Source organism: Takifugu flavidus, unplaced genomic scaffold, assembly GCF_003711565.1.
Source record: "Takifugu flavidus isolate HTHZ2018 unplaced genomic scaffold, ASM371156v2 ctg378, whole genome shotgun sequence".
Taxonomy (NCBI): Eukaryota; Metazoa; Chordata; class Actinopteri; order Tetraodontiformes; family Tetraodontidae; genus Takifugu; species Takifugu flavidus.
In genome coordinates, this window is record NW_026621999.1 from 21,477 (window position 1) to 46,194 (window position 24,718).

The 24,718-nt window shown below is 47.0% G+C and overlaps 1 protein-coding gene and 1 long non-coding RNA gene across 4 annotated transcripts; one reads left to right on the forward strand and one right to left on the reverse strand.

The window, feature by feature from the left end:
• On the forward strand, positions 1 to 24,654 carry LOC130520424 (NACHT, LRR and PYD domains-containing protein 12-like). Of its 2 annotated transcripts, XM_057024145.1 has the most exons (6): positions 1,742 to 1,843; positions 2,113 to 4,092; positions 5,010 to 5,186; positions 5,298 to 5,471; positions 6,794 to 6,967; positions 7,174 to 8,048. In XM_057024145.1, the coding sequence occupies exons 2-6, from the start codon at positions 3,143 to 3,145 to the stop codon at positions 7,352 to 7,354; spliced, it is 1,656 nt and encodes a 551-aa protein (XP_056880125.1). In that variant the 5' UTR covers positions 1,742 to 1,843; positions 2,113 to 3,142; the 3' UTR covers positions 7,355 to 8,048. The 2 variants fall into 2 exon arrangements, 1 of the variants encoding a protein (XP_056880125.1); XR_008948831.1 differs by lacking the exons at positions 2,113 to 4,092; positions 5,010 to 5,186; positions 5,298 to 5,471; positions 6,794 to 6,967; positions 7,174 to 8,048 and adding exons at positions 1 to 75; positions 24,540 to 24,654.
• LOC130520425 (uncharacterized) lies at positions 8,688 to 10,745 on the reverse strand. Of its 2 annotated transcripts, none has more exons than XR_008948832.1 (3): positions 10,613 to 10,745; positions 10,090 to 10,488; positions 8,688 to 10,006 (listed from the first exon to the last, which is right to left on the reverse strand). It is a non-coding gene; the product is annotated as an uncharacterized LOC130520425 (long non-coding RNA). The 2 variants fall into 2 exon arrangements; XR_008948833.1 differs by having other exon boundaries at positions 10,090 to 10,350; positions 10,613 to 10,685.
• Positions 24,655 to 24,718: the final 64 nt, after the last annotated feature.

Genomic DNA, 24,718 nt, shown 5'->3' on the forward strand with positions numbered 1-24,718 from the left:
TGTTCATTAACAGAGGAAAAAGGAAAGGTAAAAGTTTTCCGTTCAGACTGAGCAGGAAGACTGAAGACCGACAAGGTGAGTAAACGAAGAGCATTATTGAAAAGAATTGACAGTTGTGTTTGGAGATAAAATCAAGATTTGAAAACATTTTTGTTACTATTGAAGAGCTGCATAGAGCTGAAGAATTCTTGGCTTAAGAAAATTCAACGAGACTTCATATTTAGTTTTAGCACAAAACATCGTTATACATTATAAACGAAGAGGTCTTATTTAACTTTCTTATAGTCTGGCTTTAGTTATAGTTGAATAGTCTTTCTAAGTGAAGTTTAGTTTATTTTTCTGCTCTTTGCTACTGATCCTAAAAGAACTTTGAACTTTAAACCCTCCCAGAATGCTTTAATGGTAGTATCCAAGGTAGTTTTCTCTGTCAACTGGACTGGGTTTCTTCTCTTGAAGACGTTTCGCCTTCTATCCAGAAGGCTTCTTCAGTTCTGAAATCGCTGGGGAGAGAGCTTGAAAATATATAGCCCCTGTGGACCATTTGCATGCTAATGATCCGGGTGGTCACCTGAGAGTCGTTAGCAGGGTCGTTGGTCGGGTCGTTCACCTAGTTTCTGTTGAGGTGTCTCCCCTTTGTCTGCTGGGTCACATGGTGATGAGTCACTGGGTCTCCTGGAATGGTGTGAATGTTTGTTTTGCTGTTGGAAGGAGTGGAGGACTGCATTGTATGTGGGTGATAGGAAGTGCCTCAGGCCACCACCTCTGTTCAAGGATGGTTTCTCCAATTTAACATGGATAGCTTCCTTAACCCCCCTTTCAAACCAGCGGTCTTCTCTGGCCAGTATCCTTACTTGGCTGTCCTCAAAGGAGTGCCCACTCTCCTTTAAGTGTAAGTGGACTGCTTTAATGGTAGTAATATATACGCCATAAAGCTGTTGATTAGGTTTTAAAAGTGAAAGTATTCTGTTCAGACGAAGCAGGAAGAGCGACAAGGGGAGTGTAAAGTGAGTATCATGCTGTTAATGTTGTTAGAGAGTCTTAACAGGTATTAACAACATTTTAAAACTTTTTTGTGACAGGTGAAAAGCTCTTAGAGTCATTAGAGCTGTTCAACAGTCCAGGTTACAGCTGGATATTTTGGTATTACCTGTCAAACAACATCTAATCGTGTGCAAGTTAGCATCTCTCAGCCGGACCAATTTAAGACAATAAACTAAATAACTAAATCCACACAGGATCACAGGACACCAACAGGATTTTGGGTTCATGTTGCACGTTTTCTCACAGTGGTTTATTGTTCTATGTTGTGGAACCACTGTGAAAGAAATGCAGGAGTGGGTGTCATTTCTTTCATCTATTTTAAATAGAGCAGTGATCTTTGAGGACTTGGATTATAGAAATAATTGAAGAGGGGAACAAAGGAGGGGAGTTAAAAAGTCCTGACTAGTATGTTTATGTAGCACCAGATAATTTAGTGGCTGAGCTGAAGACAGTCCTTTCACCTTTCAAAGGTGCCAGCTCTTTTCTCACTGCAGGGAACAGTTAAAAAAAGCAGCTTAAACTCTGAAAACATGAAAATGATACAGAGACATCATTGATTTATTGATTCAGTTGTTATCCAGAATGGATTAGAAATGTTCCTGTTTGATAAAAATGCAGTGAATTGGGATTATTGAACTCCAACCTCTCCAGATTATTTACCTTCATCACAGTCTCATCACTATTTCTGATGTTTCCTCAGGATGGACGAGGACAGAGCAGAGTCCACAGTGCCCAGCTGTGTGTCCCTGAAGAGTGACCGGTCCAAAGAAAAAATAATAAACTTCAGAAGTTCAGGCCAAATGTAAGAAAACTAAAGCGTGATGATGTGTTTTGTGGCAGCTGTTAGTCACATTAACAGCAGCAGGTTGTGAGTTTATTATTGGAGATGTTTAACACTTAAACCTCAGACAGTCATATAGTTACAGACTTAATGTGAATATTGTTGATTAGAAACAAGAATCAGGTTTAAACTGAAAGATGAATTCAGACATAAATGCTGGAACAATATTGAGTCTTGATCAGGTTCTTTCATCCTATAAATCAAAGGACTAATAGAGATGTGTTTCATAGTGAGAGGGGGGAGCACATCCGATCAAACTCAGCTCCACCAGGAGAGTCCTCTTGTTCACAATCTGGAAGCAGATCTGGAGATGCTGAAATGAAGCCCAAACAAAGTAAAACTGTTCAATATGAGATTTAATTTGTGATGTCATGAATTTGGAGTTGTGTTGATGATTTATTATAGATGGAAATCATTGGTTGACTTATGTTCAGGAAGTGATCTGCAGGAGGTGATAGAAGGTCATAAGATGAGTCTGAAGAGCAATGTGAACATGTGACTGAAGGAACTCATGAAGCAGGAAGTGGAACCCTGCTGAACAAGATCTACACTGAGCTCTACATCACTGAGGGACAAAGTGAGGAGGTGGACACACAACATGAGGTGAGACAGCTTGAGAGAACCTCCAAGAAGAACCTCCAGGACACTCCAATCAAGTGCCAGGACATCTTCAAAGTCTTATCTGAGCAACAGAGACACATCAGAGTGGTTCTGACCAACGGTGTCGCCGGCGTTGGAAAAACCTTCTCAGTGCAGAAGTTCAGTCTGGACTGGGCAGAAGGTTTGGAGAACCAAGACATCAGTCTGGTGCTTCCGCTCTCATGGAGGGAGCTGAACTTGATCAGAGATGAGCACAGTCTTCTCTCACTGCTTCATGTTTTCCATCCAACATTACAGAAGATCAGAGCAGAAGATCTGACTGTCTGGAAACTTCTGTTCATCTTTGATGGCCTGGATGAAAGCAGATTTTCACTGGGTTTCAAAAACCATCAGCTCATCTCTGATGTCACACAAGTATCGTCCGTTGACGTGCTCCTGGTGAACCTCATCCAGGGGAACCTGCTTCCCTCAGCTCTCATCTGGATCACCTCCAGACCTGCAGCAGCCTATCAGATTCCTCCCTCGTGTGTTGACAGGATCACAGAAGTACGAGGCTTCACTGACTCCCAGAAGGAGGAGTACTTCAGGAGGAGGTTCAGTGATGAAGATCTGTCCAAGAGAATCATCTCACACATCAAGGCCTCCAGGAGCCTCCACATCATGTGTCTGATCCCAGTTTTCTGCTGGATCACTGCTATAGTTCTGGAGGACATGATGACCAGAGACCAGAGAGGAGAGCTGCCCAAAACCCTGACTGACCTCTACTCACACTTCCTGAGGGTTCAGATAAAGAGGAAGAAGCAGAAGTATGGAGGAAAGCAGAGACCAGAGGAACTGACTGAGGCTGATAAAGAACTCCTTCTGAAGTTGGGTCGGCTGGCGTTTGAACATCTGGAGAAAGGAAACATCATGTTCTACTCAGAAGACCTGGAGCGATGTGGACTGGACGTCTCCGAGGTGTCGGTGTACTCAGGAGTTTGTACAGAGATCTTCAAAAGAGAGAGTGTGATCTTCCAGAAATCAGTCTACTGCTTTGTTCATCTGAGCGTTCAGGAGTTTCTGGCTGCCGTCTACATGTTCCACCTTTACACCAGGAAAGACACAGTGGTTATAAATCAGTTCCTAAAATATTCTGAACCAGTCAGATTTCTTGATGGCTTCCTCAGGAGAGCACTAATGAAATCTCTCAAAAGTGAAAATGGCCACCTGGACTTGTTTGTTCGCTTCCTTCATGGTCTCTCTCTGGAGTCCAATCAGAGGATCTTGGGTGGACTGTTGGATCAGAGGAACAGCCACCCAGGAACCATCCAGGAGGTCCTCAACAACCTAAAGAAGGTGAACAGTGATGAATTCTCTCCAGACAGAAGCATCAACATCTTCCACTGTCTGATGGAGATGAAGGATCAGTCAGTCCATCAGGAGATCCAAGAGTTCCTGAAGTCAGGGGAGATATCAAAGAGGGAACTGTCAGCGATCCACTGTTCAGCTCTGGCCTACCTGCTGCAGATGTCAGAGGAGGTTCTGGATGAGCTGAACCTGCACCAGTACAACACCTCAGATGAGGGACGACGTCGCCTGATTCCAGCTGTGAGGAACTGCAGGAAGGCCGAGTAAGTAATTGGGGCCGGATATCGGCGTTTAAATCAAGCGAGTGGATCATGTCAGGCAGCAATACCCCCTCCAGTGGTCATTCCTTCAATTCTTTATCTCCATTGCAGCGTCCATAAATTAAAAACAACAACAATTCATCCAGAAATGTTCAACACTGGCTGGAAGTTCAAAGGTCAATCCAGACAAACCAACATAAGGCAGGAATAATAGGAGCCACAAGTTAACTGACTATCATGAAATGACTGTCATGTCATTAAATAACTTTTGTTTGTTTGTATACATCGTATTCTAACAACAGAAAAACACATTTTAACTAATGACTCGTGACTATTTTGCTTCATTTGTTCAACGTAAAAACAGCCGGCCTCGTTGGTTTAAATGGGTGTTTTAGGTCTTTGTGGCGGTTCCGTTTGGAGCCTTTATGTGACCCACAAAGTTGTTTGACCCTTTCCACACCCGTTAGGTGGCAACTTCATCACTAGCAACAAAAGGTGCAGTGAAAATGATTTGAAGGGAAACAGGCAGATATAACAGAAGCTGAGGGCAATCGATGCAACCAGAGACTCTGATGTCATCGATCGGATCGCTGAATTAAGACTTGACGCACCATCGTACAAATTGGATGAAATGCAAAATATCCAAAGAGCCGATAGACAGATAAAGAGATGCACGTTTCTTTAAACCATTTGCTATAATCATTTTAAATATTGAGTAATTATGAGCTGTTCTAAATTAAGACAAATGTTGAGAATAATTCAGTTGCATTTCAGATCTGATGGTCGTTCAAACTGTTGCTCTACGGTGTTGAATTTAGCTTTTCCAGGAAATGAGCTACATTTGTGTTGAGGTAGATTCTCAGATAAGTTGATGAGAAATCCCAAAGTTTGACTCACTATTTTTGTTTCATACACAACAGACTGTATGGTTATGTTCTTTCAACGAGTCATTGGGAAGTTGTGGCCTCAGCAATGACGTCAAACCCTTCTCATCTACGGGAGCTTAGCTTATTCAAGAACCAAAGCCTGACAGATGCCGACGTAAAGTTACTGTCTTCTGCAATGATGCATCCAAACTGCAGACTGGAGACGCTCAGGTCAGGAGGCCTCTGTTGGTCTTTTCTAAATTTCTTTACATTTTCTGCTTTTCTCTTCCATTTTCAGATTTAGAAATGTGTTTTTATTTGCCCCATTTATTCCTTTTCCAGGCTGTCACACTGCAGTTTATCAGAGATCAGCTGTGACTCTCTGGCCTCGGCGCTGAGGTCCAATCCCTCCCATCTGAGGGTTCTGGACCTGAGTTGGAACCAGCTGCAGGATTCAGGAGTGAAGCTGCTTTGTGGTTTTCTCCAGGATCCTCTCTGTGAGCTGGAGACTCTCAGGTCAGTCAGAGATGATCCAGTACTTTCCCAGGTGTAACTAGTTAGACAATAAATGTTTACATGTTTGATCTTTGTTATAAACGTAGTGTTACAGTTCTCAGAAAAAAGACCACACAGGACAGATTTGCAGTATTAAATTGGTTGTGGAAATCTGCCCCATGTGAGGATGGTCATCAATGACTAGAAAGGAAGTATCAGTTGTAGATTTGTCTTGTTTTATTTTAGGCCGGCCACAAAACCGCCCAAACATTCAGACCAATCAAAAATGGTTCTTCCTGTCTTTTAAAGATCAGAAGGAAAACTAGAAACCCCAAAAAGAAAGCTGCTGCAGTGTGCCATGCCCCTTCTCTACTGAGAAAAGCCATCCCAAAAAAGAGAAAAGCCCAAGTGTGAAGTGAGCCCCCTGTTAAACCTTGGAAAGCCTGCAGTCATTCTCATCTGAGGTGGCTTCATTCCAGCCAGAAGCCCAAACCTGCCTCCCTCTTAAAGGGGCAGCAGGTCAGTCCAACCACAGAAACCTTCATGAAGATCTGAAGCTTTCAGCATCCACAATTGTTGCACCTCACTTCCATTGGAGTCCAAATCAGAAGTCAACAAGTTGATTCTACACCGATTCTACACAATGCAACCATTTTAAAAAGGTTTCCATCCATAAGTTTTCACACATTTTTATAAGCTCTTCTCAAGCTCTTCTCTTGGGAGGAGAGGGCTTTGAATCTCAGCTCAGTGTGCTTGTCTCTAGTAGGTGGCAGCTGCACCTTTTCCTGAGCTCCTTGTTGATGCCCTGAGGGGAATTGATGCTCCTGCAATGTTTTCTGGCAGCATTGAGCTTGCAGTGGGGCAATCAAACACACTGTGGGGGGGCTCTCTTTCCTTCTCTCATCTGGAGAACAAGTGACACCAGCTGCCAATCATTGTTGGAGAAATGTGCAGTCAGGGGAACGATGCGTCCAGACTATAGCCACCCTTCCAGCATCCAGCAGTGTCTAAAACCTTTGATTTGGTTTCACCAGAGAGTGTAGGGATTGCAGGGTCGCTGCAGCATCGCCCACAAGCTGTCAGGAGGGGGTCGCTTTGTCCCAACTCCTGACAAGAGTTGAGTGCTATTGAGAAATGTGGTCTCACAAACTTGGAAGGTATTTTGACCTACACACACTTTACATACGCTGTAGATCTTGTCCAACCGCCCTGAAAGAACCCAAAATAGGAACATACGGCAGATAAGCCGGTGCAGGACCAGAGGTTTGTTGCTTGTAAGCTGTGTTTTGCTCTGGTACATGTTGATTTTTATTTGTCTTCTCTCAAAATAATTGTTATTTTAGCCTAAGTTGCTGCAGGTTATCAGAGACCAGCTGTGATTCTGTGGCCTCAGCTCTGAAGTCCAACCTCTCCCATCTGAGGGTTCTGGACCTGAGCGAAAACACGTTGCAGGATTCAGGAGTGAAGCGGCTCTGTTCTGGACTGGAGAGTCCAAACTGTAAACTGGAGAGGCTCAGGTCAGTCTTCATTTTTCTACCTATATACCAGCTGCTAAGATGGTGAAGTGAGGCTGTTCTCAACACTGCTGTGATGCACCACATTAAAAACATTCCTTGGAATATCGTGAATTCAGGTCTGACCCAACTAAGAACTAACGTAGGTTTAGTACTGACGCAGATAACATGCAGACCTGCACCGTATAACCTCATCCTGCATTTTTTAGATTGATTAGCTGCAGTTTATCAGAGATCAGCTGTGGCTCTCTGGCCTCGGCGCTGAGGTCCAATCCCTCCCATCTCAGAGAACTGGACCTGAGTTACAACCAGCTGCAGGATTCAGGAGTGAAGCTGCTGTCTGATCTCGTAGAGAATCCACACTATGGGCTGGAGACATTGGGTCAGTAGCTGGTTGGAGCCAGTCAACTCCCGCTCATCTGCTGCATCACTCACTGACCACTGGTGAAGAGCATCTGTGGAAACATCTGCCGTCTACTCCCTCCATAGATGAAACATTCAGTTTTTAAAAAGTGCTGGTGGACTTTCAGGAGATCAGTCGATGGTCGACAAAGCAGAAGCAGCTTCGCCTTGAAGTTAAATTAGTTCCTGGTATCACACAATGCATCTTTATAAAGTTCTAAATGGCTCCTCGGCCACTCTTAGAAGCATGGAAACATTCTCTTAATTGTCTCTTCAAATGTCTGTATTATACGTTACTATTTTACATCATGCCTTCAGAATCTTTAGGGTTTAGTATTTACTGTCTCTGTGACATGGAGCATTGGAATATTTCAGCTGCAGCCAGCAAAAACCCATCAGAATGACGGCTATCGGTGGGAACCACAGGTCATTTGACTTTAGTCAGTCTGTTCAATGTTATAGGATTTATTGCAATCTAATAAAAACTATGAATAAATGTGGGAAATAGGAAATAAAAAGAAGCAAAATGACCAAATAAAACTCCCATGAATACTGTAAATTTAAAGATGTCAAGAATGGAATATCAGCTTAAATTAATCAAACATAAAGTGAAAAGGCCTCCTTTAAGTTTACTGCAAAAATAAACACAAAATCAAGAGCGACACGCGCCAAAAACGTCTCATTCTCTCTTCTGTCTCCACTCATTCTTTTATATTCTCTTAAGATAATGGGGACGGGGTCGTGTGATAACAAAACAAGCTAATTGGGGACTATATTTTTGTTGCAAGAACTTTGGCTCTTCAGAAGTTTCTATGTTGGCTTCCACAGATTGTGCATCCACTAGAAACTCAGTGTTTTTGAGGAACTACCAGGAGCGGCTGGAGTGGAGGCCAATGACGCTATAGCTACATATAGCTACATATAGATCACCCTGATCCTCAACCCAAAAGACCACCAGTTGGCGCAGCAATACTAAAGATAGGAGGTTGTGGTCGTTGCGCAGACGCGGAGTGATATCCGCACAAACGTGCCCTATGTTCTATATACCGTATGTTCGCGACCAAAGGGCGCACCGTATTAAAAGGTGCAGCCTCAGTTACGGTGCTATTTCTGTATTTAACACATACATCAGGCGCTCCGGATTATAGGGCGCGGGCATGGTAAAACATACCGCTACCATAGCTTAAAACATGCATGCTAGTGCGTATTTAGCAATTTTGCGAAAGCCGGCGAGTCGAACAACCGACAACAATGTTTCCAAAATTAAAATTTTCGTATTTTTCGTATTTTGTTATTAAGCCCGGAGGGCTGAAGCAGGACCGCTGTTAAAAATGTATCAGTCCGCGCTTCCAGTTCTGGTGCAACGTCCAGTTCTAAATGTATGAATCCGCGTATTGACGTTTCAACATCCCATCAGTAAAGGGAGAGATTTGGATATAGTCCCCCTGAGGTGGTGTTTTTAGAGCAGTTCTTAACAACTTTCTCTTTGCCTGATAAGAGGTCCAAACATTATTTCACTTCCCTATAAAATACTCTAAAATTTGCCATTCAAGATCAGATACCACCAGGTATAATTCATCCTCTAAATTTTCACAATTTCTTATTCTGTCAGGCTGTTTTTAAACCTTTGGCAACATCAAATAAAGTACTCAACTGGTATTATGTCAGGCTGGTTTACATCCCATTAAAGAAGCCAGCAGAAATAAAGCACAACAGTTACACAGACGACGCACAATAATATAGAGGATAAAAAAACAGTGTTGAGATGGGTTTGTGTCACTTTAGTAAAATCAAAGCATTTTTCTTTATGTGCCAGCAATGAACACAATCTAAGAAGTCTCTGACACTAAACATATGGAGCTCCTATAGAACAAACTAAAGATTTGTTGTTATGAAGATAAAGAAATGCAACATTTCCCCCAGAGAAGCGATGGCGATGGAAAAAGCCCTGGCTGTGTGTGTGCATCACAGCAGGCGTGGGTTCTCCTCTCTGGAGTCATGCGGGGCTCCTTTGAAGGGCAGATGAGGAGGTTGGTTACAGATTCCCCTCAGAAAGATGATTACGGTGCCAAAGGTCATCACCGGGGTAACCAGGAAGAGGCAGAGTGGGTCTACTGTACAAGCGATGCCGCTCCAGTTATCCTTCTCCTGTCAGGACCAGACATTTACGCCACTTTTGATCTTTTTAAATCAGACTTTGGGTTGAGGACTCTGTTTGAACCCTCTGAGCTCATTGTCGTCGTTCTTGTTGCGCATGTGTTTAATGATGTCGTGGCTCCATCCACAGCCGGCTTGATCTCTGCGTACAGCTGATGGCTCCTCCCTCTTCTTGTGGTTTCACAGCTCCACACAGACACCAAAGCTCAGAACTCAAATGAAGCTACTGATGCTTCTATAGCTCATGTGTTTAAATGTTTCTGGAAACGTCCTGGCAGCGTGTGTGACTCGGGTCACCAGTCCGTGTCTCCCAGACTGTTTCTCAAACATCAGCTCACTGCGGGACTTCACACTGTCGTACTCCTCAGCCGAGGCAATGGAGCCCACTGAGCTGGATCGCCGCGGTAACGCTCCATCCCAGTACGGCTCTGCCTCAGCAGGGCGGGACATGCGCAAGATGCGGGGTAATCGCTGGAGGAAGAGCTGGCAGAAAAAGAAAACAGGATTTGGAACACTGATACTGATGTGTGTATGTGTGTATGTGTGTGTGTTATAGTGGTATAGACCCAAATCTCCAGTTTTTAGATGGTGGCTCAACCAGATGTTGTCCTGATGTGACCCAGAGGAACTTTTGGGCTTCTTCTCCTGGTGGAACAGCCGATGTTCTTGTACGAAGCTCCCCAAACCAAGACGTATCCGAAGCGGGTTCGTCTGGTCCGGGTTCCCGGCGGTCCGTTATCGAGACCCGATGAGGCCGAACAGGTCGCAGCATTTGTGCTTTTGCCTTTATTTGAGCAGCTTGTTTTCAGAGGGCGCGGAGCTTTGCTCTGTTTGGAATTTAACGTGTCCCGCACCCCCCCGAGGGATCACGATAATGGGCTTTTAGCGAAATGAGATCCCAAAGTTGAGCTGCGTGCCCGTCTTAACACCGTCTGGTGGTCGGGTTCCGTTATTGGAGCCCTGATCTGAGGGGAGAGGGTTTAATCAAATAAGAGTGAATAAATAACTACGGGGACTGAGGAATTAGCTTCTAACATTAGCATTTTAAGGCAAATATTAAAGCAGCCATTCATATAATTCAGGTCAAACCTGTTAGCGGAGCGGCTCATGGCTTCCAGAAACGGCATTAAGTCCGCAGACGAATTTCCAAAACTCAGCTAACGACATTAAAAGTAAAACTCGAAGAAACTGAGACTCAATTCGCTGTGATCACATTTCTGGCAGTGGAGCCACCCGGAGAACAGCGGGATATTTCAAATGCGGAGTTCATTTCTAATCCCGAAACCTCAAACATTCCGACCCACCTGAGCGCAGAACCGGTCCCAGCATCTCCATCACGTCCGATTCCGCCGCGGCGCCAAAGACGGCGCTAACACGCCGGGAGCCCGCTGCAGCACGGGACATAAATCTCGGAGCGTTCTCGTATCCAGATGGATGGATTTGAGGGTTGGAATGAAATGAAAGAAAATGAGGGGGGGAGGGTGATTTGGAGAAGGGAGATGGGATGCGATTCTGGACAGATGTTCCAGATGAGCCGGAGATGGGAACAAATGTGAGATTATTTCACAGATGGATGAAAACGCGACTTTTTATTCCTTTGTTTTTAATCCAGATCAGCTTTTTTTGGCGCCCTCCTTTTTATTTTCCCTCAGTAGCCGGAACTGTAGCATACAGCACGCCGATTAGCATGCAGCGCGGCGCAGCCTCATTAGCTTGTCAAACCAAATTACAGGGGCGATACGCCGGGTGAATCATTCATCGCGCCGTTCTCCTCTTTGTTTCGCCGCCGCCATATTGGAGATTCGTCCAATCGATTTAATTGCGGGTGATTGTCGGAGTCGATCCGGCGGCTCCTTACCATCACCGCTGACGATCGACGGCCGTTGCCTTCCATTCTCCTGCTGTCACGCTAAAGGAATATCGACGCTAGCTACACCAACACCAACACTTTTTTTTGTAATTTTCCACCAGAGACCTGTAAAAAGTTTCTAATTTAGTTTGTCGGGTTTGTTCTAGCTTCCGGCGCGGTTGCGTTTTATTACCCGCCGTCTGCGGTGTAACAACGATCAGCGAGGCGATGGTCGTCGTGGCGACCACGGAGAAATGACTTGGCGCCTCATTAAAAGTGAAATTATGACGTAGAATTTGAATATTGTAGCGCTGCGGTTATCCGAACGCTAATCCTCAACCTTTTGAGCTCGAACTAAAAAATCTGCTGCGATGTCAGAAGAAATCAGTGAAGCTAATCTAATTAGCCTTCCTCCTGTTTTAGCGCCAGGAAGAAGGGATCGTGCTTGGCTCGCTCGAATCGTTAGCTCGTTACCAGCTAGCGTGTTTCCTGCATTTTCTCTTCCTGGGTCAGTGATCGCGATCAACGGAGCCAGATCAGATTTTAAAAATTAGCGGTGACGCTACGTGTTTCCAGAAGCTGTGATTGGAAAAGCCGGTGCTATCAGCGACGCTCATGGGGCGATTTACTTGCTGCTGCATGTGCAAATCCTCATTAGATTCTGTAATAAAGGCGAACTTTGATGCCGCGCGGCTACCTCGCGGCTACCTCCCGGCTACCTCGCGGCTACCTCGCGCCGCGCTCTGCCTGAATTCTCCTGCAGCTTGCTGACAGGCTGCTAATCCTCTCCTCTCATATCGGCTTCTCCTGAAATGGCGGCTGAGTTTCCATCAAGCCTGGGCCGCTTGACGCTAATGAAGTTGGCATTTCCGGAGCCGCGCTAGTGTCGAAAATGTTGCCATTTGCTAGATCTTAACATCTCTACCTTTGATCTATTTTTGCTCTTTGCTCATTAGTTTCGAACATCTTTACTACTGTGGAAAAGCCATAAAATTGTTTTTTTTCCGACCTGGATGCGAGAGTGTGAGAGTGCGTCCGGCGCTCTGAGAGAGAGTCCGAGGTTAATTCTGTTCGTCAGTATGTTTTCCTCTCACCGCGAACAGGCGTGTTTAGACGCTAACCTGGAAACAGGGGACTAGCTCCATTAGCTGTGGTGGCTGCGGTTTGTGGCAGCAGCTCACGGAGGGTTAGCGGGTGTTGATCACATCAGGATGCCTCTGGGACACGCTTTGTTGTCTATAGGAAGCTCCCAGAAGGTAATGGGAATGTTCCAGGCTAGCTGTTAGCCTGCACATTCTGTGTCAGTGTACAAACTCCAGCATAGTAACGCTCTACGCAGTTACCCTCAGAGGTGGTGTCACATCCACTCCTTCACTCCCCTCACTCCCTCAAACATGCCCCCCCCCCCCCCACCACCACCACCCCAACCTTAGCGCTGCTCTTAGATAATGACACTCAGCGCGGACGCTAAATTATCCGTGCATTTGTAGCCGGGTGCTGGGTGTCGGCCAGCACCTCTGCCGCACCGCTGAGCAGTAGCAACGGCCCCGGTTCTGCTGAGAAACGGCCCGGCTGCAGGCGGCCGTGCGCTGGTGCTCGCCGGGACTCCCACCGACGCGGCGCGGCCCTTTAGCCCAGGGGTACAGCTCCGAATGCAGCTATTAGAGCTGCCTGGAAGATTTCATGAGCTTGGTACGTTCAAGTGTTCAGCACGCACACACACACACACACACAACACACCCATCCTTCAGAAGAGCAGTTCAGGTACCTGATTAGCCTGAGGGAACATCACAATAAATCCCATAATCATATCATCTCTTTGACCAGGCTAGGTACGTCTTTGCATGTGCTTTAGCATGCTAGTGATGCTAACCGGCCAATCGCGGTCTGTTGGATGGAGCTTTGATGTCTCCCAGACACAATAAGCAGATTTCCAGGACTGGAATCAGCGCCTGTCTTCCGGTTGGTTTGAGTCGTTAATGGAATCAAAAACACCAGGAGTTCCGCTGCCGACAGCCTGGACTCCCGGACGCTTTCCTGGCTCCTCCAGCCCGCCGCTCTGTCGACTCGGCGGGCTGGAATGAGCAACAATGAGCCGTGGACGCCCCGGGAGCCCAGTTAGCGTTTTGATTTATCGTCATCCACTGCTGGCCGGCGCCGAGTCGCCGCCCGATATCTCGCACTTCTCGTCACGCCGCCGGACGCCCGTCGGCCGGAGCGGTTTCCTGCTAATAAACGGGCAGCAACGGCTAACCGCGGCGTCTCCATCCTGAGTCAAAACAATACAGAATTATAGTAAAATTTCTCATCACAGACGCCGCCATATCGATAATATTTCTTCTCTTCCATTAGATGTGTGGTTTCTGCCGGCGGGCGGCGGCGCTCCGACCCCCCCGCTGACAGATGGAGGCCACTTCCTCCTCCGGCTTTAGACATTATTGCCGTGCAGAAAACACAGACGTATTTTACTCATTCATGGCGCCGGCGGCCGCCGCCGCTCCCTCCAGGCTGACACCAGTCAGTCAGATTCCGGATCCCCGAGATGATCTGCTGCAGATCAATTGTTTTTCAAGGAAAAAAAAAGGAAACGTGGGTTTGTCCCAGGCTTCAGCTTCCTTAAGGCTTAATCCCATTAATAATTCCTAAACTTCCAGGGGTTTTGAGCGCTAGCGGCTGGACGGATGCTTCTATTTTGTCTTGGCTGAAATAAAAGGGCGATTCTTCCCGAACCTTCTCTGTTCCTGCCTTTTATGATTACTCCTCCAGCACAGAGGAAGCCCTGGCAAGGACTGAAGACGCCTTATCGGACCGTCCTCTCGGCCTCCGTGAAGCTTTCCCTCCCGTTCCGAGGCAGCTCTCTCTGTGAGCCGGCATCTCTGGACCCTCGATGATAATCGTCGGAAACCTTCACACCTCTTCCGGCTCCGCCACCGACAGCCGGAGCTTTTCCGGGGACAGTTTTTCCCCTTTCTGACCTCGACGTGACCCCGATTTCCTGACGAGCTCAAGTTCTTGTGACTTTAATTGTAACTTAATAAGCTAGCAAAGCTCCAGCTCCAGGAAAACAGCTAATTAGCTTTCATGTATTTTATGCTGTTGGGTTTTTTTTGTTTTTTTCTTCTTTGATTTTTCTTCTTCAAGATGAGAAAGAGAACGACGTCAACATGAAAGGAATGATAAATGAACGGGTTTAATCCATAAGTTTACACTTAATAGCCTAAGACAGACACTCGCTCCAGCCGATCATCGCGCGCTTGCTCGCCGCTTTGATGCTCTTTGATGATTTCAGGGATGATTCCATCACAAAGTAGAAGCTGAAGAAAGTCGAAAAGAGTTAAATGCGCACGTAGATTTGGCACAGATGGCAGCTTTCACTCTGAATATCATTCCTTTTGTCATTTTGACGCACAGATTTTGGGCAAAGGTCAGATCTGAGCAGACAGAAACCTTTTAGCATTAGCGTAGCTCCGGCTCCAGACGTCAGCCGCTCCTTTGTTCAAAGGAAATGTCACAAAAGTTACGTCAAGAATATCTATTTTCATCCGTCTCTCGTCTTCTTTTAGCCTGACAGTTGCTGCTCAGGGCACCGTGTTTACACCAAACTACAGCCAACCGGCTTCACTAGTTAGCATCGTCGCTCCATAGCAACGAGGTTTGGAGGCTGGACTCCCAGCTGGGTCAAAGGTCACCGGCATGGTGAGCTATTAACGGTTCAGAGAAGCTGTTCGTGGTAAAAGTTCTGCAGATTCTTCACATTCGCGCGTGTTGTTGATGAACGTTAAAGGCGTTAGCCTGCGTCTCGTTCGTAGCATCTGTACGGATCACCTAAAATGTTGTCGAGATTTGACTGGCATCAATTTAACTGCAAAAAAGGGTTTCACTTAATTAGCCCTCGTCAGGTCTAGCGAGGGTGATCCTAGCTGACTATAGAGATGACCTTAGCTGTTAATGCTAGGCTAAATTCTCAACAGGCTAAACGTTTTACCTTCGTTTCTCTAATTACTTATTACTAATAGGGAGGGTCTAACAGGGTGGAGTCCAACCCCTTTCTTCTGATACGACCACAGTTGCTAGCTACAGATGCTACGTCCTATCTGTGCCGGTCACTCTGGTCGTGGTTCGTATTCAAAACGCAGTTGCCCCGGCGGGGCAGGAGGGTCGCAGTCGGGCCTAATTACCTCTTTACCGGGACGCAATCTCAGCACGTCTCGCATTAATCTGCCGCTTTGATCTCCAGGTGATGTCATCAGTCCCAGATTACGAAGCTAGCCTAATTAATCCGAATAAACGGCGGCCGTTTGAGTGTCGTCTAAGAGCGTTCGGCCTTTCCCTCTGTCGCTACGCGGAACGTTTCGGGTTCCGGATATATTCCCGAGGACACTTTGACCTCTGTGTCGCTATGGTAACCACCTGAGCCACAGAATATGGTGGCAAATTGATGTTGGAAGCGGCAGCTCTTCCTCCGCCGTGCGTCGGTGTGCGTGCTGCTCTGTATGTGTTATATTTAATGATGTGTGTTTCTTTGCTGCGGGAGCCTCCATATATGCAGATGTTCTTCGCTAGCTTAGCGACACGACCAATTTTGCCAAATCTGCCGGCAACGGGCGCTCGGCGTGTTTAACGAACGGCTCCTTTTGTTCAACAGGAACTTTTCGAAGGCGTAAAACACAAACAAGGCTGCTTCGCTTTCGTCAGTTTTCACGTTCCGATTCCTTTTTCTTTTTTTTCCGGAAAACTGTGGAGAAAACGGACTCGTCCGGGTGGCTGGAGGAGAATCTGAGAGTGCTAATTAGACGCAGGCTGAGCCTCTTGTGTGCGATGCCTCCATTTTGAAAGGATCTGTAATATTCATGTTGTTAGCATTCGGGCTACAACTCCCCGACGTGCACGCGTGGCGTTCCTGTCGCAGTCGGGCTCTTTTTCCCGGCGCTGCGAAGCGGAGCAGGTAGCATGAAGGTGTCGGAGGCAGGACGTGCGCGCTGCTTTGATCTCCTTTGATCCTCCGCACATGTGCATTCCCCACCTGTAAACGCCAATTGATGAATCGACTTTATCTTCTTTCCAATGAGCCAAACTCGGGCCGTAAAGAGCACTTTGCAAACTTTTATTGGAGGATAGTATCTGGAAGCGCTCGTGCATAAATCATGTCGCTGTAACCTGCGTCCTTCAGCACAAAGCTCTGCATTTTAATGCCCAGAGCCCAGCGGCACAAAGCTGCGGCTGGGCGCCAGTCAGCTCGCTGCAGGGCTCACCTGCCAGCGGCGTCACAGCAGCCATTCATTACACCCGGGCAGGCGGCGGGGACAAGAGCAGGCGACAGTCTGAAAGAGCCCCCCCGCCCCCCCCACCCGCATGTTTAAGGTGAGACCGCTCAGCTATTGGCGGCTGCAGAATCGGATGGCAGAGTACGGCCACTAGACCCCCCCCCCCCCCACACACACACACACACACACAACAACACCGCTCGTTTAATCCTTTCACGAGCCACATCACCGTCAGGAGCTAGCGTAGCACAGGGCAGCACTGGACGCTAGCATCCTGCAGGCGAATTCTCTGCTAACAATTCCAACCAGGAAGCGTCTGATTTAAAAAAGCAGGCAATCTTTATCGTCTTGCAGCAGGGGGACAAGTCCCACGTGCACGCTGGCACAGCCTGAGAGTTGGACCCCCCGTCACATCTTTGGTGGCTTCAGTGCCGCTGCGCTCAGCTGTGAAATGAACCACTGTTGAAGAAGAGATTGTGACCGGGACTTTGACCACACCTGTGGTTCCGCAACGGAGAAATCAGATTTATTAAAATGGTTTCTTTCTTCTGACGATCCGGGGTGGAGGGGGGCCGTCCCAAATTCAGCTATTAAAATTCAGCACGAGTCCTCGTCTTCTGAAACGGGCCCTTGGCGTGCAGCAGGACCCGATGCTGGAGCGTAGGACGCCATCTGTGAGAGCTTCGGGCGACTCCAACAGGTCGGGTTCTTCAGTTCTATGAAGCATGCTTTTATTTTGGAGGAAGGTCTCAGCTGAGGAGGCTCAAGGGTTCCCATCCCTGGACCTGCTGGAGGGACAGTCTGGAAGACCTGGATGATCTCCTGGAGCAGGTGGAGGGGAGGTGGTCAGGGCCGCCCTGTGACCCGGCCCATCATGGGCCTGACCGAGGAGCCTGGATCATATGAGGAAACCCACCAGGACACCAATGAGAGGAGAACGAAGGTGGTTCCTGCTGTGGTAATCAGAGAACACGTGCGGCGATGTTCCTCCTGCGGAGCCACAGGTGCAGAAAGGCCGCCGCTCCCGGAACGCCGGCGCAGACAAAAGAACTGTCCTGTACTCGTGTTAATTAATTATTGTTATTATTGTGTGTGTGTGTGCGTGTGTGTGTGTGTGTGGTGTGTGTGTCAGGCCGGTGATGAACCGGTCCAGACTCCGGGGGCGACCCGGCTAACGTCAAAGATCAGCTGCGGCCCCCTGCGAGCGGGAAGAGGCGAGGAGGTCGGAGGGAATGGGTGGATGGAATCATGGTTTCCCAATTAAAGCTGCCGGCTGAGGGATGTTGAGTCGGCATTAAAGGTCATTTGATACTGAAATAGAAGCGAGTGAGGGGAGGAAAAAACGACCAACAAGGTCCAAATCCATGATCCCGGCGCCGGATTTAACCTGGCGGCGTCCCGCTGAAGCGCCCGTGATGCTAATGTAAGCGCTAACGGAGGCGAAGGTCCTGATGTGGTCGCCGCATCTCATGACTCCACGTGCATCGCGTCTTAGCGGCGTCTCCCCTCTGCACGTGCACGTTGTGGTTTTGGGGCGCGACGCCTCCGTTTAAAACCAGCAGCAGAATCGTGCTGATATGAGCAGCAACACAGGGAGGCTGCCAAGGACATTCAGACCATTATTCTATATAATCCTTCCAGCAGGAGCTCCAGACTTGTCAACGTATCCCGTTTAATGGAACGAGCATTAGATCCCCGCACACTTCCGCGTGCACACTCCCTTTGTTCTTGATTAAAATATCCTGCACTATTTCTGCAGACTCCTGGAGGAAACGCTGATGAAAGAACACGAATCCGCCCGTCGCCTCAATAAAGTGAATGAGTTCCGTCCATCTGCTTGTGTGTGTTTGCGTGTTCATCAAGCCTTCTTTATCAATGTTATCTGAAGGTTATCTGATCGGATCGATCTCTGCGTGCGCGACATGGCCGGTTCCAGACGCGGCTTGTGGTTGTTTTTATATTTCGGATGGTTGGTATTTCCCGTCCTCCTCCTCCTCCTCCTCCTCCTCCTCCTCCTCCTCCTGCTCCTCCTCCTCCTCCTCCTCCTCCAAAGCCATCTGGTCAGGGCAGGAAGAGGCCTGGACTCTTCCAAAACTTTCCAAAACTTCTTCAAGGCATCGAGCTTTGCTCCTGTTGACGTGCAGATGAGCCATCTGTTGCTAATGCTAATGCACACCTTCCCACCCTGGGACGTGCCTCACGCTCCTGCTAGCGTTGCTGCTGACCAGTATGACGGCTTCCGATAGGTCCTGCGGCGCCGCGTCCCCCCTCCGGTCGGATCTCTCCCATATCTGAGGCAGACCTGCTCAGGAGGCCCGCAGAGGAATACGATCACTCGTGAATGGATACAGCCCTGATAGCATGAATAAAACATCATGCAGATGCAGCGGCATCACTCAGTGTTGGCTGGAACTTGTGAGGCAGGCGTGTGTGGCGCTACACGTGTGCTTGAACGTTAGCGTGTGTGTGTTGGGGCATGTGTAATGGGATCGTTGCTGCCATTAAGTTTAAAGTGTCATCGTTTTTGAACCACACAGCGTGCCAGCGAAGCTAAATTTAACGTTTTATTGGCGTTAGCGTGATTTATTTGACCCAGTAACGCGGCTATAAACGTCCCCGACCGGTGTTTGGGCCCAGATGTTATTCCTGGTGTTGTTTGAAGAGCAGTTTAGGGTTCCACAGTAAAGGTTCTTTAATGACTGAACATTAAATGAAGCTGTAGCACCTCCTCCATCAAGCTGCAGGGGTGGGGGAGGGGCGGCGCTCTGGTTTGGGAGGCAATTAAGACGTTCTTCCAGCAGATAAAGAAAGAGGGAGTTAATTACAGAATGAATGATGATGAGATTGCTACCATGCTTTCCATAATAGCGGGATCACAAATAAATAAGCCGATGTAAATCGCGCTATCCATGCGCCATATTTACTCCAAATCCCATTTAGCTGTCCTTAATGAGCCACGACACTTTGGCTTCCTGATAAATAATGCTGTGTTTACAACAAAGAGCACTTCCTGGAATTGAAGTGGATCAATTCCACAATGGATGCGGATTGAATGATGGATTTATTACGTTTGTTAATCTAAATAAGGAGGCGCGAGCGTACGGGCAGCAAGAGAGGCCGCTTGAACTCGGAAGAGACGCAGAACGCCGCCCCACGCGTGCACGTGGGGGTGCACGTGGGGTATTACTCGTGCTCGCTGTCCCCTCTCACAGATAAACAGGGAACCTTTGGCACGGCGGGCGCGACAGGAAGGAGCAGCGAGTGCTTCCCTGTGCTTCACGCGAATCCCGTTCGGGTTCACCTTGACCTCCGCAGGGTGCGTCCTGGGCGTTGATTTGGCGAGTGCATATTCACCGCGGCTGCCTCCCTTTTCACAAACCATCCACTCTGATCCGTTTTTCTGAAGCCTGCACGGCCGCAGACCTGCTAAATAGAAATATGGCAGGGCGAGGAGAAGAAAGAAGCTGCTGCACTTCATAAGGCAGGATGACAGGCCCTTCGCCCCGGCCGGCCCTGGAGGGATCCCTTAAGCTTCAACGGGGAAACTCTTTAAGAATCTGCAGCTAGCATCAGCGGCGGGAGGGAAGTGAGCTGTGCTGGCTCTGGTTAGCGCCCGCTAACACCCTCTACAACTGTGATGTCGCTGCAGAAACGTAGAGGAACGACCTTTTCTTCTGCGCCCCTCTTCATTCTGAATTATTCACGCACGGGGTAAATTCTTAAAGCGTGCGGCTGTTGGCAAATATTGAGACTTTTTAAATCCAACACCAGTCTAACAATTATAATTAATAATCAGTCTAACACCACGTAGTCTTTTATTCACCAGATGAATAAAAATGCATCCATTCATCATTCCCAACAGGCGGTGTTTGATTAGAAACTCTTTCTGAGCTCTGGTGCTCTGAAACATCTCCGCTTCCATTTTCAGCTGTTTTTATTCTCAATAACATCAAATCATCCATCCATCCAAATCGTGGTCCTGTTGGACCACCAAAGGACAAACACTTTCCATTTAGCACGGACAAAAAAACCCAAATCCTGTTTAGCAATGAAGCTGTGGGGAGAGTTTGAGGAGCGTTTCTGAGGAACACGCTGCCATATTGGGTCCAAGCTGCTGGGGTTTTTGTTGTTTCCAGGTGAATCGGTGGGCAGCGGCGTTACCGCCTGTCTCTGCCCCCCCCCCTCTCTCCCCGTGGTCGTGGTCACGCCGGGCATCTTTACTGGTCCCGTTTTAAACAGGTTCTGTTGGGAACAGGTGTTCTCCAGAACTGTATTCCAGGCTGCTGTGCTGAAGGGCTGTTTTCAGTAGCAATAGAGCCAGAGTGTGCCTGCTCCATATGAACCCCCCCAGGCCGTGCTTTCCTCCTGGCTGAGCCATAATCAGCTCTGGATGGACTGGTTCACGCTTGGGCTGAGTCAAGATTTGATAGCTTGACTGATTCTTACAGTTTTGGATCAAACCCCCATCTGCTGATTCCAGGAGATCTTTAAAGGATCTCAGAGCTTCAGATCTATGAAGCCTGCTCAGCCCCCGGCAGCGCTGATGAAACCATTTCATTCCTTCAAAAAAGCAGAACATGAAGCTCCAGAAAAGGTTTTTGGATCAAGTTCCAACAGAACGAGGACAAGTGGGTAAAAGCGCCACTTTAAAGCCTCCAGGCCTCAGAAAACATCCACCTTTAGGATGCCTGACTTTAGAGGATCGTCGGTTCGCTCCGAGCACAAGAACAAACATGTTTAACCTCAGTCCAAGAACATCTGACCTGAAATGATCAAAAACCTTCAGCGTAAAAAGATGGTGGAGAGAAAGCTGCTGGGAGGTTCTCAGAAGAGAAGTGGCATTAAAGCCAGCTGGAAGAGTCCAGCCTGCTTCCTGCTCCTCCAAACAGGCGTCTCCACACCAACACTGAGGAACACGGGCTTCTGTTCTTCCTTCTTCTCTTCTGACTATTGTGTGTTTGATGAATGCAGCATCCACTCACTGCCCCCCCCCCCCCCCCCCCTCATTTACACTGCTCCTGGTTTCACAATGCTCCTCAGACAGATGCAACCAGAGACACTGATGCCGTCAGACAATAAACCTGAGTGTTGTTGTGTCCGGTTATTAACATGTTCCATGCTTTTCCTTCTCTGCAACAGTTCATCACACCTGCTCAGGGAAACCTCGGTGTAAAGGAGGTGAAGCCGTGCCTCAGTGACTCTACTTTGCTGTTTTAGAAACTAACAGTTTTAGATGAATATACAGTGTGCACGTACGCGCACACGTGTGTATAAACACTTAATACACGCGTGTGCGTGGATGTAGACTTTTTAGTACTTTGGTTCATAGACTTTTTAGTATTTTGCAGATACGTGTGTATATAAACCAGATCCTCCTGTAATAAAGAACTAAAGGCTGACTGTTGTCACGTGACCTGTCTCCGTCTGTGTCCGATGATGGAACCTGCCTGGAACATCTGGTGCACAGAAAAAGCAAAACAGCTCACAGAACTGGTCCAGTTTAGACCCAAAAATGACATTAAATGATGAAAATGTGTGACACAATAGAAAAATGGACGAACTTTCTATTGGTCATTGACAGTTTCAGTCGTCATCAGAAATCAGAAATATTTAAACCAACAAACTACACACAGAACCGCAAAGTTTAGAGCTTAAAGGGAGCGACAGGTGAAGATTTAAAGCTCAACGCAGCTGAAGAAGTTCCAAAAAGGAGAAATATCATGTGGTGCTTTACCGCCACCCGGTGGACACGCGTGGAACTGCAGACAATAGTTAAACGCGCTCCGACACATTCTGACCTCTGCTGCTCCTCCTGGACTCCAGGGCTGCAGAAATATGCTGCTTTTACAAGTCTTTCACATCTGTCAAGCATCATAAATCTTATTTATTAACCAGGTTGATAATGGCGGAGAATGGTGTCCGAAAAGCGTCTTTATTTTAAAGTGAACCAGAACAGTTCGGTCCGCGTTCACAGAGAGGCGGAGAGACCTCGAGAGAGTCCAAAACAAGTCCGCTAGGAAAACTCAATCAAGCCACAAAGTCAGGGTTTGGCGATGAGACGAAAACACTCACCGCTGGCAGACGGGAGTTCTGTCCTTAAACTTGGAGATTGAGAGAGACCGCAGGTGCGTGTGTCTGCGGGGCCAGCTGTGGCTGATGAGCGGCTCCTCCACGCCCCCTGCAGGTAGACACAGCAACAACGGTCCCAGAAACTGGGAACCCAACAAACCAGTTTTTCAAAGTATTCCTTTCAGACTAAGCAGGAAGACTGAAGACCGACAAGTGAGTAAACGAAGAGCATTATTGAAAAGAATTGACAGTTGTGTTTGGAGATAAAATCAAGATTTGAAAACATTTTTGTGACTATTGAAGAGCTGCATAGAGCTGAAGAATTCTTGGCTTAAGAAAATTCAACAAGACTTCATATTTAGTTTTAGCACAAAACATCGTTATACATTATAAATGAAGAGGTCTTATTTAACTTTCTTATAGTCTGGCTTTAGTTATAGTTGAATAGTCTTTCTAAGTGAAGTTTAGTTTATTTTTCTGCTCTTTGCTACTGATCCTAAAAGAACTTTAAACCCTCCCAGAATGCTTTAATGGTAGTAATATATACGCCATGAAGCTGTTGATTAGGTTTTAAAAGTGAAAGTATTCTGTTCAGACGAAGCAGGAAGAGCGACATTTTTGTGACAGGTGAAAAGCTCTTAGAGTTATTAGAGTTGTTCAACAGTCCAGGTCACAGCTGGATATTTTGGTATTATTTAAGACAATAAACTTTAAAAATAATTAAATAAATCCACACAGGATCACAGGACAACAACAGGATTTTGGGTTCATGCTGCACGTTTTCTCACAGTGGTTTATTGTTCTATGTTGTGGAACCACTGTGAAAGAAATGCAGGAGTGGGTGTCATTTCTTTCATCTATTTAAAATAGAGCAGTGATCTTTGAGGACTTGGATCATAGAAATAATTGAAGAGGGGAACAAAGGAGGGAAGTTAAAAAGTCCTGACTAGTATGTTTATGTAGCACCAGATAATTTAGTGGCTGAGCTGAAGACAGTCCTTTCACCATGTTGGCCTGTGGAAAACCAGTGTTGTGGGCCCGATGGACCAGCGTCCCCGTCGTTGCCGGACCACGTTGGCCACCAGTTGGGTTTTGGGATCAAAGTGGGGGCGTTTCCTGTATCCGGTTCTCCTCACGGATCCATGACTACAACATGTTGCTGCAAGTGCAGAGACGTTTGCTCTGAAAGAACTTTAGAGCACATTCAGTGCTGCAGGATGAGGGGCTGGAAAAGGTGCCAGTTCTTTTCTCACTGCAGGGAACAGTTAAAAAAGCAGCCTTAAACTATGAAAACATGAAAATGATACAGAGACATCATTGATTTATTGATTCAGTTGTTATCCAGAATGGATTAGAAATGTTCCTGTTTGATAAAAATGCAGTGAATTGGGATTATTGAACTCCAACCTCTACAGATTATTTACCTTCATCACAGTCTCATCACTATTTCTGATGTTTCCTCAGGATGGACGAGGACAGAGCAGAGTCCACAGTGCCCAGCTGGGTGTCCCTGAAGAGTGACGGTCCAAACGTGAAATAGTAACCTTCAGAAGTTCAGAGGAAATGTAAGAAAACTAAAGTGTGATGATGTGTTTGTGTGGCAGCTGTTAGTCACATTAACAGCAGCAGGTTGTGAGTTTATTATTGGAGATGTTTAACACTTAACCCCAGACAGTCATAGAGTTACAGACTTAATGTGAATATTGTTGATTAGAAACAAGAATCAGGTTTAAACTGAAAGATGAATTCAGACATAAATGCTGGAATAATATTGAGTCGTGATCAGGTTCTTTCATCCTATAAATCAAAGGACTAATAGAGATGTGTTTCATAGTGAGAGGGGGGAGCACATCCTATCAAACTGGGACCAGTCAGCTCCACCAGGAGAGTCCTCTTGTTCACAATCTGGAAGCAGATCTGGAGATGCTGAAATGAAGCCCAAACAAAGTAAAACTGTTCAATATGAGATTTAATTTGTGATGTCATGAATTTGTAGTTGTGTTGATGATTTAT

Coding starts and splice junctions, on each gene's coding strand:
- LOC130520424 (XM_057024145.1), top strand. CDS start 3,143: ATGTGTCTGATCCCAGTTTTCTGCTGGATCACTGCTATAGTTCTGGAG. Junction 5,187..5,297: donor TGCAGACTGGAGACGCTCAG/GTCAGGAGGCCT, acceptor TTCCTTTTCCAG/GCTGTCACACTGCAGTTTAT. Junction 5,472..6,793: donor TGTGAGCTGGAGACTCTCAG/GTCAGTCAGAGA, acceptor TTGTTATTTTAG/CCTAAGTTGCTGCAGGTTAT.